The sequence below is a fragment of the Anastrepha obliqua genome, chromosome 1, assembly GCF_027943255.1.
Source record: "Anastrepha obliqua isolate idAnaObli1 chromosome 1, idAnaObli1_1.0, whole genome shotgun sequence".
Taxonomy (NCBI): Eukaryota; Metazoa; Arthropoda; class Insecta; order Diptera; family Tephritidae; genus Anastrepha; species Anastrepha obliqua.
In genome coordinates this window covers 41,522,363-41,536,943 of record NC_072892.1, presented here as the reverse complement: position 1 = coordinate 41,536,943, position 14,581 = coordinate 41,522,363, and the positions used below count along the sequence as shown (strand labels likewise).

Sequence of the window (14,581 nt, the reverse complement as noted above, 5' to 3'; positions counted from 1 at the left end):
GTAGACAGATGTACAATTTTACACGGTAGAGCAACACGTTAAAATTAATTAATGAGTCGACTGTTTGGCGGATTTTACCTATAAACGTGCTCATGGTGAACATTTACATGAAGTAATTTTCCGCATATACATAATTATTAAGAGCCATATTTTGAATAAAAGTAGTGATGCCTCAAAGAATCTAAATTGTGACATATTTTATTTTAAAACAGCATCTATGCGCGTCTTTTGAAAGAGCCTTTATTTAATACTAACTAACTCTTCGTTGAAATATTCCAACTGCTGTCTGACTACTTTCTTGTTTCTCTCTCGCCAAATTTAAATACTTATACATAGTTAAATAAATATGCTTAGCTATTTCCACTAATAACTTGACTGCAGTTAACATCCCTGTTAGATTGCGGATATAACAAAGGTTTCCACCAGCAGTAGAGTTAACTTAAACAGCTGATTTGTATTAACATTTGTGGTTTGCTGAGAGCAAATCACCACCAGAGCTGCTTACGTTTTTATGTAAAGTGAGTCATCTGCAAGTTTCATGTTCTTGGTTTGCTTTTTTAGTATTTGTTATCTCCAAATAATGGGAGTACCTCGCGTATTGCAGAAAATTTCGTATATATTTATGTTACAATAAAAATAAAGGGACATGTAATTTTCTGTATGTGGCTACGCCTCTGGGTTGCCTCTAAGACTGTCTTGTAAAAAATTTTGACATACAATTTCCTGTTAAACCAAGAAAGTTGAGTTAACGCAGTTTTGAACTAGAGTTTACACACTTTTATGAAATGAAAGTTGAAGCTACACGGAATTTCATTGGAAAGCTCAAAAGAAATATTTAACTATTGCAGTTTTATATACGAGTCAGTAGTTGCAGTCATATCACCCAGTCAGAACGTTGACCAGAAAATATCGTTCTGAAGTTTGGAAGCTTTTGGCATAGAAAACAGCTCTTTTTAAGTACAAATACATTTATCGGCCCAATAGATTCTAAGAGTTCTATCTTTGAGCTGAAGGACATACAATAAATAAATGTTAAGATCATAGAGCCTTATTTTTTCCTTATTAGAACCATGCAATGAGGGTGATATATGGTGGTGCCAATTTTCGGTCACTTTTTCCATTATTCGCACCCTTTTCCTTTTCGCCTAAGGGAATCATGCCGTCTCAATGCTTTAATTGCGCCTAAGTTTTGACATAGATTTGTTACTTGTCGTATCAGCTTATCAGAAAGTAATAGAATTTTTACAAAAAACAAAAAAATAATAACAGCAGTGAGTGACCGATACCACAGTTCAAAAAGAACATAAATATTGAAAGAGCGTAAATATGAATTTTACCAGAAAAAATTATATTTTCTTAGAAGGGTTTCTTACTCTTCCTTCTATTTACTCGAATCAGGTACACAATGAATATTCTTCTTCTTAGTGCCTGTCATCCTCGTGGGGACATAGGGCCTCTTGAATGTATAGTAGTAAGGAAAAAAAAACTTTTTCTAAAGTTAATACTTTGATATTCTAAATGTACATAAGTTTTTATTTTTGAGTTCACAGTTAGTCGTACAGTTGCCTTAACGAAAAAAAGTTTAATAAATTTCTGAGCATTTTAATCAACTAATAATCTAACCAGCTTTGTGAATATCTTTATTTCTAAACCGTTATTATTCATTTCTAACTATGTATTATATATAAAATATTTTTAAAAATACTTTACAAATTTTAAAAACATTCAACAAACTACAAATTAAAAGAAAATAAGAAGTCAGAAGGCATGTACAGGATGAAAAAATATTGGGGATGTCATAGCATTTCTTTCTAATAACAGTGGAAACGGAAAAGAAAAGAAATGTAGATATGTAAATATTTTCTACATCTTTCTATACAACTTTCGCTGAAGAAATAAATTTTCCTTTTACATATTGTCATATTAATTATAATTCAATTTTAATACAAGCTTGAACAAATTTTTCAATGGCAAACGTTTAGCATTTGCATCTTTATGTAAAAAGTAAAACATTATAAAACTCGATTTTTTTGAATATTAATTGCATTCAATATGATTACCAAAAATAAAGGTTGGCACATAAATGATGCCAATTTCAAATTGAGCTGCTCCTGAGTTTTTACCAATGGTCGTAGTAAATATATATACATATACATATATATATGTAATTGGCGTGTACACCCATTTTTGGTGTTTGGCCGAGCTCCTCCTCCTATTTGTGGTGTGCGTCTTGATGTTGTTCCACAAATGGAGGGACCCACAGTTTCAAGCCAACTCCGAACGGCAGATATTTGTATGAGGAGCCTTTTCGTGGCAGAAATACACTCGGAGGTTTGCCATTGCCTGCTGAGAGGCGACCGCTATTAGAATTTTTTTTTTTTTGTTTTTTTTTTTTATTAATTTTGCTTTCACCGAGATTCGAACCAACGATTTCTCTGTGAATTCCGAATGGTAATCACGCACCAACCCATTCGGCTACGGCGGCCGCCGTAGAAAGAGAGAATTGCTGATCCTAAAAAAAGCAAAGGGAGCTTTCGTTTAAATTATCATAGAAAACGATCACAGCGTTGCAAGTGAAAATTGCTTGTCTTAAAGCAAGAGATGAAATTTTTCGTTTAAATTTTATCCAAAAAGATGTATTTATATTTATAAAAATACTTACCAATAAAAATAAAATATCAGATTTCTACGCATAGATTTCTTATCGAAAATGGGCAACGCATCATTTATCTGCTTTACATCGCTGATATATCTCACTTATAATATTGTCAGGGAATCAACGAAGTAAGTAAATATCACAAATGAAATGAAAGCATATGAAATATCTGCGTTAATATGCCGTTCAATAAACAACAATGAAACTAGGCAGAAGTGCACATAGTTGGTTTGTATTTATACATTATTGTGACACCAAAAAGAGTTGCAATTTAGTAGTAGTAGCATAGTATTAAATTAATGGGAAACTATATTCCTAAATTCTAATGTCGCTGAAAGGTTAAAGGAGACCTTGCAAAACTTAGAATAGGAAACATCTTAGTATAATAAAATCTCTTCAATAAGTGAAATCAGCTGATAGGAGCTAAAACTGAAATGCGATTTTTTCGTTTAGAAAATTATCAGCAATGAATTCTTTGATAATGATTTAGAATTCAACTCGTATAAGAATATGTATATAGTTATGTTAGGTTAAATGGCTGCCCTAGCTTGGGGCACACTTGGAAAAATATTCAAAATTCGTCCGTTGTGATATATGGTTACTTGAGGTACGTAACGTTAGCAGCTTTCAGCAAGAGTTTTAATAAATTTGTGGATGATTATGATAAAAGCGGTGTGATAAGAACTTATCAAAAAAATTTTACTAGCATTTGTGTTGTGAAAATTGGCAACAGTCTTAGTTCAGATCAGCGCCTATTTTGATTCGTCTCCATTAAAAATAGTAACCCTTTAAAAAACCATGATAAGCTTCTCATTTTGAGACTAAAATTTTATATTTGAAAACTCTTACTTTCTATAAAATTGTTAACATTTGCGCACTTACGACAAATGAACGCAATATATTAAATAGTTGAGCAGTCAAATATTACTATAAGGTTAACAAATCATTTACAAAACAAAAAATTCTTTGTATGCACGAAGTGTGGGGAAACGTGCCATTTTTGCTTGAAAGTTGGCAACAGTGTACTCATTGGCTCGCTCAAAAATTTGAAAAAAGAGCCAAAAACCAAATTTATTTGGTCGAAGAAATGGCAACAGCGCAGGTAAGGCGATTCTTGTATATTTTTTTACATTAGAGTTGGTAGAATTCTCTAAAGTAATCCACAACAGCCAGAAAAGAATTGTGTATGCCTGAGCGTATGGTATCAGCAATCATCAAACACACTTATTCGCTGGAAAAGTCTTTCTTAGATGAAAAAGTTTTCAGTAATAAAACGCTGGGGCTTGGGAGACACTTCTTTGTTGGAAAAAGCCTTTTAAAGAAAAGATTTGCCGTTGAAAGATTGTATAGATCTATAGAGGGGAGTCGTCCATTTGTAGGAAAAATTCCAATTGCATTCCTTAATTCTGATTAGAAACTTGGTTTGTCATTTTTTTATATGCGTTTTTTTTTGTTTATTGAATTTAAAAATAAGCTGAACGATCGTTTAGAGGTACCTTTGGTTTTTTTGTATTTTATTGATTCTGTGTTATTTGAATTGAAATATATCGTGAACAGTCGCCAAGAAGTATGCTATGCAAGACACGTATATTTAACATAGTTGAGTAATAAAGCCAGCTCTGTACTGAAAATAGCATACATACTTTTATTCATTACCGTATGACTTGTTGTTGCTATATGAGTAGTATGTAGTATATCAATTCACTTACTATACTATACGAGTACAGTAGGTATACATATAACTTTAATAAATATATCCAGTAATTAGGTGTATAAGTAGTAAGTGCGTGAGCTGATGGAAGCAGACTTTTTCGAGAAATGCTTCGAGAATTTCTATTTTTTGATGTGTATGCAGAAGCGCTAACTTTGAGGCGCATTTTTTTTAAGAAAAGTGAAGCTTATTTTTTAATTACGAAAATAAATTTTAATGAAGTAACAAAATTAGCGTCCTACCATAAAAAATGTAAAAATAAAACAAAAAGAAAAGGTATTTCGAAAAGCACTCTGTCCTTAGAAGAGGAAGTATGTCGGGAAATTATATGAAAGCGCGTTTTATATTATACATACATATGTACATATCTTCTTGTTGTGATTGAAAAAAAAAAAATTTTTTTTTTGTTAGGTATGCAAAATTCGTTTGTACCTACTAACATCATTATAAAGCCAAAATGCTTATAACCTTTCTCCTTATCATTCTCAACTTCCAAAATTCGCTGTAAATATATTAATATTTTTGTGCTTATTAAAATTGCTCCCGCCTTCAACCGCAATGGTTTTGAGTTGTTTTCCCCCTTTGCGTTCCTGAACTCTGTTACGTCCTGAGCCTTTTTATCTTCGACTAAATTTACCATAAATACTTAGCAGCCGTACTTAGCAGCATACGTAGCCAAATATTAACAGAATCATCACTACTACCAACACCACCAAATCCGTCTTGTACAGTTCAATGCTATTAAATAAATCTTCAAAATTTGCCAAATTGTTAGGAAAGCAAGAATATAATTTTATTTAACTGTTTTTCTTTTTGTCAGGATAATATTTTCGCAGCAATAACTTTCACTTCTCTTTTTTAATTTTAATAATAATAACAACTCCCACATCAACAATACCTACCACATATATTTTTTGTGTTGCAAAATCTTACAAAAAAAAAAAAACAAATAATAATATTCATTTTTTTCATTTGTTGTGTTTTTTACAATAAGAAAGTTAAAGTGTGCTATTCTTGAATTGTTATTATTATAGCAGAGGGTGTACCCGAAGTATATTACTTCGGGCCATGCGGCAAGTACAATGCACTTGTTATGGAATTGCTCGGTCCATCACTTGAAGATTTATTTGATATATGCGGCAGGCGATTCACTTTGAAGACAGTACTACTGATAGCTATACAATTAGTAAGTACACACCACAATTTAATAAAAAAAAAAAAAAAATACAAATGAAAAAAGTAATAAGCATAACAAAAAACCCATTTAGAACTTTAAAACAACTAAAATAAGGCAAAACGTCTAAGAATTAAAATTTTGCAATTATTTGAATAATGGTAATTAACTACCCGGTTGCTAATGGTTTTTCTGCGCTAATTTAATATCATTAATATATACATATAATTTTTTTTTTTAAGTCCAAAAGCCTATTTACCCTCACCAGCACTACTAAATACCAATAACACGGAATTCACCTAAAGTTTCAATTATTTTAACTACTTTTGTTTGTTTGCCTTTGCCTATACATTATTGACTGCTTATTATTACACCTCAGTTTATCATTTATTTGCGCAATTGCTACTAACAAAAAAAAAATAAAATAAAAATATGTCATGCAAAAACCTTGGAAAGTAAAAAGTATAGATGGGTTTTCCAATAATAAATAAATACATCTTTAAGCCCATTAAAAGTACACTTTAGGCTTAGTAACCCCTTACTGCTGAGATCAGCTCCTCGGTAACGCGCCTGTATTTGCACTAGTTTCAACGTGTACATTTGTATGTGTGGGGAGTGCGTGAAGGAGTCGGGGCCGTGTGTATGCATGCGTTCTTGCAATTGGTTTGTAGGTTTGTTATTTGGGTGGCGGTTTAACACTTGGCTCCCAGCTGCGGTTGTAGTATTCGCTAGCCAAGGGCATTCGATGAGCGAGCGATTTTATTATTAAATCAAACCAAGCGCTGACATTTTGAAAGAGGAAAAACAGCATAAAATAAAAAAGTTGTAGAAATCACAATCTATCTGGAGGACATATCAAAAAATAGTTAATGAAAACACTTTCGTTGCATAAAACGTAGTTTGTTCAGTTTTTAGAGCGTAGCATATTTACATTTTCGCATTTTTCGCTTGCATGCCAACTTAGCAGTTAAAAAAACAAAATTATATTGCATTTGAATTGAAACATATTTGATTTAGATTGACAAAACGTCGTTGTTTAGTTGCGTGTTTAATTTTTATTTTAATGTTTTTGTTATTTCATTTATCTGTATCAAGCCACTGTCGATCGTATACTTTTTTTTTTAATATTCTCAAATTATTATTATACTCTAAAACGCGATTTTAAGACACTAAGTTTGCACAAAAAACAGCAGTATTTATTTGTTTTTAAGTCACTCATTATTTTCACTATCAGCATATGCGCTAGTTGAGACACTGGAAAAAATCGTTAGCATTTTTGTTTTTTTTTTGTATCATTTAGCATTATTTTATCAACATAATTTTTTGTTAAATTTAATATCATTACTTTTTGTTTAAATTAAGAGCATTTATGCTTTATTTTCTGCTCACATTTTTTTCATATTAATTTCATTGCGAAACGAAACAAATTATAGCATACATAGCGTACATATAATTTATTTGTCTTTAGCATGTCCTAAATATTATCGAATCAAAAAATCTTTTACATTTTTCTTGAATATGCCACTAATACCCAACTCTCTTTTATCAACTGCTCCGACTCAAAACTCATCGCACTTAATTAGCTCCACCGGATCGAATATGTTCATAGTCGGCACTTAATCTATAGGGATGTGAAACCCGAGAACTTCCTCATAGGCAGAACATCGACGAGGCGGGAAAAAATTATACACATAATTGGTGAGTAACTAAGAAACCAAATTAGGTTTGAAATAAATACAATATTAAACTTAAAAATTAATTCCAACACAAAATATTCGTTGCATGCTTTTAGGTCGATAAAATAATATATTTTATTCGAAAATATTTTCGAAAACAAAGAAAGAAAAAATAATAATATTGAAAAAAAAAACATTTTTTTTGAAAATCAATATTGTGGGAAAAAAATTATTTTTGAACAACAATAAAAAAATATTTTTGAATAACAATAATCAAATATATATATACTAAATAATATATTTTTGAAACCAGAAAAAAAACAAAAGGTTTACGAAAACACGTATTTTTGAAGCACAAAAAGTATTAAGAAAAAAACCAGAAAAACACGTTTAAAAAAAAAAAAAAAAATATTTTGGAAAACAATATATATATATATATATACAATATATATATTTGGAAAACCAGAAAAACATACATATGTATATTTGAAAAAAAGAAACCAATTTTTTGTGACAAAAAAAAAAACAGAATTAAAAAAAATGTGAATAAAACACAATGTTTACTTTAACATAAAAAAATTCGATACATAACATTGGACGAGGAACAATCGAAATATCTAGAAACACAATCAGTTAAAACAGTTAACAAGTAAAAATTTCACTTCCCTGATTATAAAAAAGAAATGAAAATATAAGCAAAATTTAGATGCTACATATATTTTTTTTAATCATAAGCCAATTAAAAAATTTTCAGTTTAGAAAATAGTCCAAAGAATTCAAGATAAATAAAACTGTCTCTGCATACTAATAGGAGAAAATAAATACCTACTATATATAAAGGGTTTTCCAATAACAGGCCCGCCCGCTAACATAGCCCGCTATTTCGGTAAATATCACTTTTGAAGCTGTCATTTTTTGATATTTGGTAAGTAAAAACTACGCCATTAATAAAAATGGAACAATACACGTTTAAACAACGCATTGAAATTATTAAAATTCACTATAAAAATGGTGAAAATTTGGCAGAGACGTTTCGTAAAACTCGAACATTTTTGGGCCGAAAATATTGCTGTTGTGGCCGAAAGTGTTGAAGAAAACCCAGCTTTGTCGATTCTTCGTCATTCTTTGGAATTAGGCATTCAACAAACGGCATTACACCGTATTTTGCATAAATATTTGGGTCTTAAGGCTTATAAAGTCCAGTTAAACAAGAACTCAAGCCGGCCGATCATCAACAACGTCGTGTGTTTGCTGATTGAGTCGTTGAAATGCATGTAAATGATCCGGAAATTGTCGGATCTGGGGCTCAGAAAATCCAAGAGTTATTGTTGAAAAACCTCTCTATTCTCAACGTGTGACTGTTTGGTGCGGTTTATGGTCCGGCGGAGTCATTGGACCTTACTTTTTCGAAAATGAAGCTGGAGCAACAGTTACGGTGAATGGATTGCGCTATCGAGAGATGATTAACGATTTTATATGGCCGGAATTGGATGGTATTGATCTAGACAACGTTTTTTTTTCAACAAGACGGCGCTACGTGCCACACAAGCAACGAAACCGTTGATCTCTCTATCAAAATAACACCTCTTATTGAAAAACCCTTTACATACATATAAAAAACCAAGACGCATAATCATAAGCAAACAATCAGTTTCAAATTTACTCCTATTAATTTTGAATGGTAATTTTCCTAACCTAGTTTTTTTAGCGGAATGGGCCTCTAACTGCGCTTTCTCGTCTTTTGTCATAAACTAATCTAACAAATACCGGTTATGAAAAAAAAAAAAAAATTGTTCAAGTAAACAATAATTCAACATAAAATATTTCGCTGCACAGCAAAAGAACAGTTGAGAAACTTTTTTCCCATTAAAAGCCACGTTTTTTTGGTCTTCGGAGTCAAAAATGGAATAGCGCCAAAAGAAGTGCATACATTTTAGAATTGCAGTATATACTTCTAACCTACCAAATGTTCATTTTGGGCGTGTTATGTTCCTGTACAGATTTTTTAATATACAGAAATTGGTAGCGGGGAATGTATGACGACAAAAAGCGGGAGTTTCGATCCAATCTAGATAAACTCGGTTGGGAAATTTGACCTCATGTAAAATTAAATTTATTTTATTTGGTGCCAATTATTTTCTTATAGTAAAATTTCTTTACCAACTATTGCTAAATTAATTGGATCTTGCGTACCACCTTCGAGTCTAAAAGTATGCAACGCTTTCAAAAGTAATTTCAAATAAAATTAGTTGCATATTATTGGGCTGCGTAAGGCTTTTAGAAACTGGAGTTTTTACTTGACCCTCTTTAATTATGCGACTATTGTGAAATTATTTTTGAAAAAAAATCGATGACCATATAAAATACGTTCTTTATCCCTACTCCATGATACATTTCTTCGTTTGGTTGCCTTAAAATTTTAAAATATTCCGTTAGTAATAAGAGTTCACATAGAGACGTATAACTCAAACTACGGTCAGACCTTTTCCAAACATTTGAAAACTGTTACTTGGCTTTGCTGATGATATCTTCTCTGTACACATTACTAATAATTTTTTCTAATTTGTTTTTTTTCTTCTTTCAACAGATTTCGGTTTGGCCAAAGAATACATTGATTTAGATACAAATAGGCATATACCATATCGGGAGCATAAATCTCTCACCGGCACCGCACGTTATATGTCAATAAATACACACATGGGCAGAGAGCAATCAAGGCGCGATGATTTAGAAGCATTAGGACATATGTTCATGTATTTCTTAAGAGGTTCACTGCCGTGGCAAGGCCTTAAGGCTGATACACTTAAAGAAAGATATCAAAAAATTGGTGATACAAAACGTGCAACACCCATTGAGGTAAACTAATGATATGCAATTAAATGTATAAACAAACGAAAAAAAAATGTAAATAATTAATGGATGTTTTTTTATTAAATGTTATATTCACAGGTGCTTTGCGATGGACACCCCGAAGAATTTGCAACTTATTTGCGTTATGTGCGGCGATTAGATTTTTTTGAGACGCCCGATTATGAGTTTCTGCGAAGACTGTTTCAAGACTTATTCGATCGTAAGGGCTATGTGGATGATGGAGAATTCGACTGGACAGGGAAGACAATGGTATATAAAAAATTGTTTTTTTCCTTATCATACACATACTTCCTATCATCTGTGCGCGCATATATGCTTGTACATATATGATATTTGAATTTCTGTATTCGAGTTGTATACAAATTTATATTAAGATAATATATTTACAATGCAGTGGGGGGTAAACTATTTGCGACATAATGAAAACAGACATAATACATACAAATGCGCATGTAAATCATAATTTTTCTATGCATCTGCATAATTTAATGCATGCGTAATTATGAGTTTATGATATTGAAAACTAGTATAATTTTTCTTGCATTTTTGGCTTTTGTTTTTTAGATATTTTTTTTTTTTTTTTTGTTTTTGAGAACTTTCCTTTGTTTATGTGAATTTTAATTTTTGTTTTGTAAATTTTCATTTTGTTTCTTCTAAATTTTCATGTTTTGGTTTTTGTAAATTAAATTTTTTTTGTTTTTGTGAATGTTCATTTTTGGTCTTTTGTTGTGATTTGTTGGCCAATAAATTTCTTGGGTTTGCTTCAACAAATAATTTTAAATGTGTTTGCAGTTTTGCCATTAATTTTGATTGCATTTTTTCTAACTGATTGCACTAAATTAATTATGTTTTTCTCTTTTTTCACAACATATGTAAAAAATATATATGTATCATATTCACAATCAAATACCTCATTGCAAAAAAAAAAAAACAAAAAAAACCCCAAAACAAAAGGGCTCAGGCACAAGAAAGTTGGCAAATATTCTGAACTAGAATTTAAGACTGTGTGCTGTCTTTAAACGCCAATAGAATTGATACTACAAGAAGCCAATAAATATAACCAGCGGTGCATTTTCCAGTTGCATGTCTAGTATCGTAAACCAAAAGCAGCAATCCCGAAACCAATTCCGAAATAAAATTCATTGAAAATATTATCACCACTACTACTACTCCTGTCACTAGTACTTCCTGCTGTTCATCGTCTTGTATACATGTTTTTGTGTATGTATGTGTATGTGCTGTCAAAATTGGTCTACTAATCAAGGAAGTATAATGAGCATGATGAAAGGCGTAAGCGAAACCGAAAGCTGTATGAAAAGGGTCAATATTTGAAAGATATCCTCGAAACACATTATACGCGCAAATCATTATGTACATATTTTGATAAGCCTACAATAATGTAGTGAAACAGAAAAAAATTCCTTCATTTTTCTATTTTCAAACTAGCCTTTGAAAACCAAACAATCTCAAACTATACTCTAAATCAAATATAAAAAAAGAAATAATTACTTTCACACCACAATTTAAGTATCTATTTGTATAGAATTATTAATTTTATATTATTAAAATATAATTAATTGCAAAAAACAACCAAATATAAAATATAAACTAAATGGTACTAAAATCTCAAGGAACGAGAAACGAAAACAAAACCTATAACTATAAAGGACTACTTCGAAGCTATGCATTAGCATTGGATTTTATTTTTTCTTTTAAATGAAAAAATAAAAAATACATACATACATATATTTTGAAATTGAAATCAGTAATGCGTGACTCTATTCATTGTAAGACAATTATTTGTTAGTTTTGTGTTTATATTTTTATTTTTTGCATTTTTCTTAAAGTAAATTTGAAGCAAGGAAGAATGCGTCTGCAATTACAATAATAACAAATCAAATGGAGTGGGGGGCTTAAAAAATGTTTCAAAAATTTCACGTGACACAAAATATTGTTTATTAATTAGTATAAACAATGGTTAGATGATTTTTTTTTCTATATATTTTTTCATAAACTTTTCTTAACTGTTCGATGGTGCACAAGGTGTTGAAAGTGTCGTATTGTCTCATATCGCAAAGATTTTAATGGTTCAAAAAATGTCTAGAGAAATTGAAACCGAGAGCAACTATTGGGTTTTAGAGAAAGTTCAGTCATATTTTAAATAGGCAGTTGATTTTTCTTGTAAATAAAAAAAAACAGCATCTGGCTAGTGAGTCATTAACATTTGTTTTTTGTTTTTTTATCTGCTGTACAATATAAAATTAGTCCTTTTTTAACGTTCATAAGTTACTTGTGATAGTTAAAGTGAAAAGCATGTCAGCAGATCAAGTGCATTTACGAAACCGCGTTTTATATGAATTCCAAAAAGTAAGCAATAAATCGGTTGCATGTAAAAATTTACGTGCGGTATTTGGAAAACATATTGTAAATGTTCGTACTTGTCGACGACCATCCAAGATCGTTGCGATCCAAGTCGGAAAATAATCCACATTTAACAAGTCGAGAAATTACAGAAGAGTTTGGCATTCATCCTATAACTGTTGGTCATCACATTAAATATGTTGGGTTTGTGTTAAAGTAAAGTGTTTGGGTTCCACATGAATTCACGGAAAATAATTTGTCCGATCGTGTAAGAATGTGTTCATCACATCTGATTAGCCACAATGTGGAGCCGTTTTTGGACAAGCTGATTACTGGAGATGAAAAGTGAATTCTTTACGAGAATATTAAGAGAAAAAAATCTTACTGCAAACCACGAACATCATCAGTCACAGTTCCGAAGCCAAGTGTCTATCAACGAAAAGTACTGCTTTGTTTATGGTGGGACAGGAAAGGTCCAGTGTTGCTGAGACGGAAAAACCATCAACGCAGATCGGTACTGCAATCAGCTGGCTAAATTGAATGTAGCAATCAAAGAATAAAGGCCTGCATTAGCGCCCAGAAAAGAAATAGTTTCCACCACGATAATGCTCGACCGCATACTGCAATGGTGACACAGCAAATACTGCATGCGTTAGGATGGCAAGTCCTTAGTCAGCCACGGTATTCACCTGTCATTGCACCATCTGATTATTACCTCTTCAGGTCTCTGTAAATTATCTAACGGGAAAAAAATTCAAGTCTTTTGAAAGTGCTTCTAAGACAGATGCTGGATATTTAACTCCAAGTACGAGAACTTCTACAAAACAGGAATTCACAGAATACCTAAGAGATGGCAGCAAGTTGCAACAAATAACGGAGCATATAAAATTGATTAATATTAAACATATATTTTTATAAATGAATTCAAATATTTGTTTTAAAATACGACAAAACTTTCGCTGTAACCCAATGTATTTTAACTCTAGAAATATTATTTTAAGGAAAAATAAATCCATTATAAACAAATGGTTTAAAACTGCTGCATGGTCGATCTTTAGCTCCTGGGCGATGCTATGACTACTCGTACTAATATGCCATGCCGGTCAACTTCGGTTATTTCTGTGATTTTATCGAGATTGTCGACATTTTCTTTCACATCAAAAATGCCTGAACGAAGACGTCGAAACCAAAATTGCGCGTAATTAGCTGTTACAGTATCGGCACCATAAACACCATTCACAATTTCAGTAGCTTTGCACGCATTTTCGTCTTTATCGGAAAAACTATAAACTGTACGGAATTTTCTCTTTGTTGACTTCCAAAGTTGTTTCCTAAATGGAACAAACCAAAGCAAAACAGCAAACGAATTTTTTAGTGTGAAATGTCACCATGACAACGAGCATAAACATTAAATTGTTTGAACGATTATTTACGAGATATCAATCACTAAAACCATCTACCGAGAAAACAATGAATTTATTTTTGCCCAAACTGTTATAGGTATAATACACCGCACGAGAAACCTATAAGACCAGGATGATTGTGATTATATCTTCCGAAGCAATAATAGATAAATGTATCAATATCGTTTCGTTGATAACGGTATCTCATAACGGATATTATAATATGCAAAAAGGAATAATTAAAAGACCAAACGCGTTTTGCCTTTAATTAAAAAAAAATATTTTTTTTTATCGCTTTATCTCGTTCTCAAATTTATCTGGTTTTTTGGGCTTAGAATCAAAAAATATGTCACGCAGAAAAGCTTCAGCAGGGACAAATTTTAGCATGGAGAGTGGGGCCTTGCTATGCGAGAGTTTGCTTCAAAATTAAAGCAAAGCTGTAGTTTTACATTACTTCCATTTAAAAGGAAAGCACGGATGTTCCAAGAGAAGTGATAGAAAACCAAAACACAGCGCTCAGATTTTCGGGAAATCAAACGTTTAGCTATAAATAAATCAAATAGCCCTGCTGAAATTAAATATAATTTTGAATTTTGTACTACTCGTCGTGTGCAACAAATTATGCTAGTGGATTCTAGTCTGGAATATGTAAAACGAGTACCTAAAACTAAGCAAATCACACGGCACAAACACGCCAAATTGACATTTGCAGAAAAGTATCAATTTTGG

The 14,581-nt window shown here is 31.5% G+C and overlaps 1 protein-coding gene across 11 annotated transcripts in view; it reads left to right on the top strand.

Moving 5' to 3' along the window:
• Positions 1–14,581, top strand: part of LOC129235624 (casein kinase I) — a 134,113-nt gene that overhangs the window by 85,081 nt on the left and 34,451 nt on the right. For 6 of the 11 annotated variants that reach the window (XM_054869559.1, XM_054869565.1, XM_054869554.1 and 3 more), the window contains 3 exons: positions 7,125–7,239; positions 9,805–10,073; positions 10,167–10,337. In XM_054869559.1, coding sequence (XP_054725534.1) covers positions 7,125–7,239; positions 9,805–10,073; positions 10,167–10,337 — 555 coding nt within the window. Of the gene's footprint in view, positions 1–5,401; positions 5,554–7,124; positions 7,240–9,804; positions 10,074–10,166; positions 10,338–11,042; positions 11,851–14,581 lie in introns of those variants that run through there. The other 5 variants (XM_054869556.1, XM_054869563.1, XM_054869558.1 and 2 more) reach the window with 3 other exon arrangements.